General features: G+C 32.4%; 1 protein-coding gene across 2 annotated transcripts in view; it reads left to right on the top strand.

Moving 5' to 3' along the window:
* LOC106789153 (hemicentin-1) overlaps positions 1-7893 on the top strand; it is a 151240-nt gene that overhangs the window by 100108 nt on the left and 43239 nt on the right. For both annotated transcript variants that reach the window (XM_014753118.1, XM_014753119.1), the window contains exon 2: positions 4826-4953. In XM_014753118.1, the coding sequence (XP_014608604.1) occupies positions 4826-4953 (128 nt within the window). The remainder of the gene's footprint in view (positions 1-4825; positions 4954-7893) is intronic.

The following is a 7893-nucleotide window of genomic DNA, read 5'->3' as shown; positions in this document are numbered from 1 at the left end:
TATAATAATTACATCCTTATAGTGAAGTTTTAATTAAGAAATTGTGTATAAAAATTAAATGAATGCTAAAACAAGAAAGTTATATTCTTAAATTTTATGTATTAGGTGCATTATTACCTTTATACACATGCGCAACAATCAGAAAGGGATATAAACAACATTTATAAATAGTAATTTGATAGAGAACAATGTTTCATTTCAACGGAGGATTTCGAAAAAAAGCTGTTTTTCTGAATAGTTTACGTCAATATTTTTTATACTTTTAGCAAGCGGATTATAATAAATTTATATATTAAATTAAAGTACACACTCTTTTGTATACGCGTAGAATACTTCTTTGAATAATAAATCGATTTTCAAACGTTTATAAAATGTCAGAGAATGCAATCCTGTAAATTGTAGAACATTGCAATTTCTTTGATAAGTTTCAGTAAATATTTTTTCTACTTAGAGTAAATAGATTTTAATGGAACTTATATTAAATTAAAGTACACACTTTTGTCTTCGTGTAGAATACTTATTTAAGTTTAAAGTCGATCTGCAAATGTTCATATAATGTCGGAGAATGAAATGCTGTAAATAATGCATCTTTGCAATTTCTTTAAAAAGTTTCAGTAAATATTTTTTATACTTTTAGCAAATGGATTTTAAAGATTTTTATATTAAATTAAAGTACACTCTTTTGTCTACGCGTAGAATACAATATGAAGTTATAAATTAAGCATGTAAAGTTTAGGAAATGTCAGAGAATGCAATGCTGTAAATTGTGCATCTTTGCAATTTCTTTGAAAAGTTTTGGTAAATATTTTTTATACTAAAAGTAAATAGATTTTAATGAAAAAATTAGTATTCTACGTGTAGATAAAAGAGTGTACTTTAATTTAATATAAGTTTTATTAAAATCTATTTACTTTTAGTATAAAAAAGATTTGCCAAAACCATTTAAAGAAATGGCAAAGTAGGAAAAATTTACAGCATTGCATTCTCTGACATTTTCTAAACCTTTGCAAATTGATTTATAACTCGAAAAGGTATTCTACGCGTAGACAAAAGAGTGTACTTTAATTTAATATAAAAATCATTAAAATTTATTTACTTTTAATAAAAAAAATATTTACCGAAACTTTCCAAAAAAAATTGCAAAGATGCACAATTTACAGCATTGCATTCTCTGACATTTTATGAAGTTTACATGTTAAATTTATAACTCAATATGGTATTCTACGCGTAGACAAAAGAGTGTACTTTAATTTAATGTAAAAATCATGAAAATCTGCTTGCTATAAGTATAAAAAATGTTTTTTCGAACTTTTTTTTATTGCAATGTATCAAAACAGATCAACTTTTGTTTAAAGTATTTTTTTTGCTTAGGTTATCGCAGGTACTTGAAAAATCGTCATTAGAGTTATGTGGGATATATATAATACAATATATATTATAATATATTCAATGTTAAAAAGAAAAAAGAAAAGATAAAAAAGAAAAAGAAAAGAAAAGAAATAACACAAAGTTGAAAAAAATTTTTTAAACATTAGAAGACCTTGTAGTATGTTTCCGGGGAATATTACATAGGTACTCACCTACCTACCTACCTACCTACCTACCTACCGTTCGGACGAATACAATCACCATATTTCCTGTTCGTCCAGGCAGCAGGAGAAGTTCGGATTCGCAAGGGAGAACATAAAAGAAAAAGTTAGCCGCCGACGCCACCGCCACCGTCTCCACCCCCACCCCCGCCCCTGTTGCGAGATATAATTTACGATGAAATTATGCGCCCGCTCGCCCCCCCTCCCGAATCGACTATAAAATTCTGCTAGGATTTTAAGCGCAAGTTTAACTTGCTTGCCACGTTAAAAATCTCGGAATGCTTTTAAAACTTTGCGACACCGCGTCTGGAACTCTGCCCCCTACCCCCACCCCTCTACTAACCCTAGCCACCCCTGCCGCCGCACCTTCTTCTCGTTGCAGACCGAAACGGTAATAACGTAGAACTTTAACATCCTCGAAAATCATTCTATCGAATTGAAAAAAACTTTATCTTCGCGTTCATCGTTAATTAACTTTGATTCGGTGTAAGAGAGAAAGAGAGAGAGAGAGAGAAAGAGGGAGGGAGGTAGGGAGGGGGAAATGGGGGAAAGGGTGAAGGCTTTCCTTCTCATTGCATCTGTAAAAAGTACGAGTACGATACTCGTACTAATTTCCTCTTACAATTCGGTAAAAACACCCTTTTTCGTACTTGCGAAACTTTGACTACCTTTTGCTTGCTTTACTTTGGTTTTTTTTTTGTTAACCTATCTCGTGTAATAGTATTGGTATTGGTGGTGGTAGTGGTAGTAGTATTGGCCGCGCGTGCAAAGCCAAATTTATTCCTTTTAAAAGATAAACTCTTAACCTTGCTCATCCTCATCCTTCTTCTTCTTCTTCTTCTTTTTCTGTATTTTTTATTTTTTTGTTTGTACTTAAGAGTATTTCAACCAACCGTACACCAAATTCCAAACGAAACGAACGATTTTAACGTTCAACGTCTGCCACGAAAGAAATAATAATAAACTTTCTAACCATCATCGACTTCTCGACTAATTTCCATTTTCCAACGGGGAAAGTTTTCATTCCGAAAGATCGTTCAACCGTGAAAAAAGCCTTTTTACGTATTCGTATAACCGGAAAATATTAATGTTGATTTATTTAATGAAAAAAAAATGTATTATTACTATAGAAAGATAGATATCTTGTTAAAAATGATCAAATTAGTGAGAATGAATTTGAACTTAGGCAGGAATTATATTATTGATCGGTTAGACAGTTTGTAGAAACACACGAGAGAGAGAGAGAGACAGAGAGAAAGATATAAACTCGAATTTAGGGGTTAGTTGTTAAATATATTTGCAGTTTCTGGGATTGCAAACGGACGACGTCTAAACACAATTAACAAACTCCGTCGTGTGTATATTAGGAGACACTGTAAGCTTCGAATTTGCTTCGAAAACCTGTTGCCTTGAAGTTACTTGCCTTTAACTTATCTACGAATCACACCCCCGTCTTTCGACACCTCCTAATGGTGTTCGTATATTAACGAGTTTGCTCGGTTAAACTTCATTTTAACAAGAGTTCGTCTAATACAAAGAAAGTCTCTTATTTATCTGGGTCATTTTATTTTTCCAATTGTGTCACGTAAAATAATAATTATTCGAAATTGGAAATAAATAAGGTAAACCATTTTATAAGACGGTAAATAGGTTCCTAAAAAAATTGGTTTGTTGATTGAAACCATGTTACACGAGACCCCAATGTTCATTATTTTCAAGTAATTTCATTTAGAAATATGTTAAACAATCATTGTTGTTATATCTAATGCTGTAGAAATACAGTGTGTTTTTTTTTTTTTTAAAAAAAAACATAAACCGTGTTATATGAGAGATCTTAAATTTATTATTTTAAGATGATTTCATTTTAAGATATGTTTCGAATAAAATCACATATTATTCGTTGATGTGTAAAAGTAAGTAAATAAGTGTTAATACAAATGTTTTCGCAATTTATGAATAATGTTAGAACAAAATCGTGTTGTAAAAGGATTACCTGTCCTTTTCTCGTACGAATCGCGTTTATCATTATTCCAGTTACGTACGCGTATATATATAGGAAAAGAAGAAAAAAAAAGAAAAAAGAAAAAAAAAAGAGAAGACAAAAAAAGAATTACGAACACACCGGTAATTGGTTCTGAATTGTTTCTTTTTCCACCGAATACGCAAATATTGTGTTGCGAGATTCGCGAAACACGGTCAGAGGTAGGTAGCTCAGTGGCCGAGCCAGTCCCGTGCTTTGTTAATTTTGCAAACTTATTCCCCCCATGCTCCGTGCTCGAATGGGGATGTGTATATGCGAGTACCACGCTAGCTAGCGCTTTATTAATCATTTTTGCCTCGGTGAAAAATTGAATTTTTAACATTGCAATCCTGCGAAAGCTCAGTACGTTGCCAACGCCACATACGTCCAGCGTATATCCAACAAGGGTAAATGCATTCGTGCCATATCATCGAAGCTTTGACTTTTCTCTCTTTCTCTTTCTCTCACTCACACTAACTCACTCACTCACTCACTCATTCACTCATTCTGCATTCGTATCAAATGAACTTTATCGATTTGTATGTGTTTCGAGATTTGCAATAAAATTTTGTCGCAAATAATACATACGCTAGGAAAAGAATTATGGAATATTATGGAAAAATAATAAGCAAGGGAAATGTTTAAACTAAATATTACGATTAATGAAACTGCTTGTTCTTTTATTTTTGATATCTATCTCTCTCTCTCTCTCTCTCTCTCTTTCTCTCTTACTCTTTCTCCTTGTGTTTTGTCGACAAATTTCCAAGGACTTGGGGTGACTAAGTTAATTCACAAAGTTGCGTATTAAATAACTACCTTAATGAGAACCAACTGGGTTAAATACCCTTTGGCTATGTAAGCCACGATTTACAAGAAATACAGACTCGCTATTCTCCTATTCTCATTTAACAACCGACACCTCCACCCCCTATTCCTCCCCCTTTCCCATTCCATCTCTTTTTAACTTTCATTTTTCGTTTTAATAAACGTTAACGACGAAATTTATTTTCTTACTTCGAAACAATTTAACCCTGGACGACGTAACGGGGTTAAAATATCCAGTTACGAATAATCCTTCCACCCTCTCGAGTTAATGAATCTTTTTCTTTTTTTTGTGTGTGTTCTTTTACTTACTCACTTACTTACTTACTTACTTATTTATTTATTTATTTAACGAGAAATCTCGTTAACCCATAGAATTAATTATCTTTTACAGTTTGTCACGGGATACAGCAATTCGAGGAAACGCCACAGTACACGGAAGTTAATCCCGGACAGGATGCAAAGTTGATCTGTCGTGTTCTCGGCAAGAGGGGTCAGTGCATTTGGCAGAAGGATCAAAAGGTACGGTTAACTGACGAATTATTTATGATATAATTTATTATTCACTTATGTATATATATATATATATATATATATATATATACATATCTTTATCAAAAGCTTTGATTCTCGTTCCTAAGAATAAAATATCCGAATACGAAATAAAAAATAACGAACAGAATTTGATGCTTTATCAAAATGGAGAACAACAAAAAATTAGCCGTTCTACAATATTTAAAAAAAAAAAACAGAATAAAAATAAACGATGGCATCTTGATATCTCATCCGAAAAAATAAGAAATAAGTATCTCAAAAAAAATACTTTCACGTTTAACATTATTACATTTGCCTCCTTGAATTTATTTCAACTATTACGGAGAAACATTTTTTTTCACTTCAACATATTATATATAATATATTTTATGAATTATTTAAAAAAAAGAAAAAAAAAACTCACTCCCCCTCCCCCGTATCATCGACAATTATTATTTCGTTGTTTCATTTTACAATTACTTGTCAAATCAATATTATACGAAATATAAAACAACTATTACATGTTAGAATATTTCTGATATATCATCGAAGTATTAATTCAACAATAAAGAAAATAAAATATAAACAATTCGTAACATTTAAGTGAGACAAATCCTCTTATTGTATATATACGTCAAATAAACAAAAAAAAAGAAAAAAGAAAAAGAAAGGATGTGTAAGACGATAAAATTTCTTATAAGAACACTGACGTACTTGCAAGAACTTTCTTCTTCTTCTTCTTCTTAGTTGGAAAAGGGACTTCATTGTTTCTCGTGTATCACTCGTAAAAGCTACCTATCCACCTCCACCCCCTTCCCCCTGCCCCTTTCCACCATTTCGAAAGGAAAACTACGCGTACCGTTGCATTGCTGTTGGTAACCGACTTTTCCTATCCCAAGCTTTTCCTTTTGTAACGCGATAAACTTTTGCTTCAGTTTAAGTTTGTATTTCTCGAAAGTGGACATTATACGCGGTGACCGACGATAAACAGTCGTTTGGATCGGATTCAGAGAAAGAAAGAGAGAGAGAGAGTGAAAATAAGGGGGTGAGAAAGGGGTAGAATGAATCGTACTCATTCAACTATCTCGAAACTTTCTTCAAACTTGAGTTATTATTTTCTCTTTCACTCTTTCACTCTTTGTTTTCCCTTTTTAGAACAAAATACTCGTGTTTATGTGTGTGTGTATTCAAATGCATCATCACCATCACATAGAAACCACACCTAATTCATTTAACGTCAACACGTACATATGGTAAAGTGTAAAGAGGGGGAGAGGTGGGAGGGGGGAGGGGAGAAAAAATGTAGAGTACACGCGGCCGAATATTTTTGTTGTTGTTGTTGTTGTTGTTGTTGTTGTTGATGCAAAACAAAAAAAAACCGAGTGTATTTTCACATTAAAAACGTTGACGTAATATAATATTTCAGTATATTTTTTCGTCCTAGTTTTTTGTTTTTTTTTTATTTTGTTGTTGTTTTTGCAAGATACACGAATGCGTGGAAAGGATTCTGGACGTTTGGCACGGTGAAAAAAAAAAAGAAAAAAAGGAAAAAAAAAAGAGGAATAAAATTTAGGGTCGAACTTTAAAAGCTCGACGGGGGAAAGTACTTTGACTAGTTTCCCAAGCACTTTGAGTAGGTGAAGTATGTATCTACATAAACACACACATACACACACACACACACATATGAGTGTGTGTAATATGTATCATTCTATACTTTTGTATAATATGTATTTATATATATATATATATATATAGAAACAAGGAGTTATATTTTTCTAGATACGAATGATGTAATTTCGTATGAAAATAAGAGAGAAAAGTAGAATAAAAAATAAGAAGGTAAAACACGTTGATGGAAGGAAAAAAAAGGAAAATAAATACGCGTACGAGAAGAATGTGTATAGTTTAACTCGATAGAAAATGAGAGGATTACTATGGTACATAGTAAATCCTAGAAACAGCACGAAACATTTTTCCTTATTCTTCCTTTTCTTCTCTCTCTCTCTCTCTCTCTCTCTCTCTCTCTCTCTCTCTCTCTCTCTGTGTTTCTTCTATCATTTCCAGCTTTTACAACGCGTGGAAAAGGAATGGTGGTGATGGTGGTGGTGGGGTGGTGGGGTGGTATAAAAAAAAAGGGAATCGAAAGGGTGGATAAAATAGACGTTCTTTCCCTTTTTCTTTTTCTTTTTCTTTTTCTTTTTCTTTTTCTTTCTCTTTTCATACCTTGTCGCGCGTGCGAACATTTGATTGGCCGTTTTGTGTGCTATGCAAACCTCAGGATGTGTACCGTGCAAACGCGAATAAGGAAAATTAAACGTTGAACACAAATTTAGCTTGAAATTTTGTATCCTATCTTTGATTCATATCGTTTCTCACCTGGCAATGGTAAAAATTGTTTGAAACTTTTATCTCTTTGCAAAAGATATTAAATATCTTTTGAAAAGTAAAGCTAAAAAAAGTTAAGATAAATCTAAATGTTTATTCGTTATATAGAGAACACATTAACGAATTTAAAAAAGAAACTGTGGGTGGATGAGAAAATGGTTTACAATGTTTATCATGTTTTGTTTCATAATTTTTATTCTTTTTATTTTTCTTAGAAAAACCGAAAAAAACAAAGAAAGAAAGAAAGAAAGAAAAGGGTTACTTAACTGTATACGCGTATACACATAAATATAATATATTTGAAATTACTTCTTTTCGTAATACAACGAATCATTTTTCTCAACAGCCAATCGTACAATGTTTTTCAACGTATTTTCTTTTCTCGCGATTTTTCGTTTACCTTTTTACCCGTCCTAAATCGTTCGTTCGTTCGTACGAGAAACGTCAATAAATTTTCATTTCTATTAAATAAACGTTATATACTAACACACCAAATGTAAATCGTGAGGTGGGGGAGCAATGGGGAGGAGAGGGGGGAGG

The sequence above is a fragment of the Polistes canadensis genome, unplaced genomic scaffold (assembly GCF_001313835.1).
Source record: "Polistes canadensis isolate GaletaPanama2010 unplaced genomic scaffold, ASM131383v1 scaffold_166, whole genome shotgun sequence".
In the NCBI taxonomy this organism is placed as follows: Eukaryota; Metazoa; Arthropoda; class Insecta; order Hymenoptera; family Vespidae; genus Polistes; species Polistes canadensis.
Note: the sequence above shows the minus strand (reverse complement) of the source record. Positions and strands in the feature narration are given on the sequence as shown.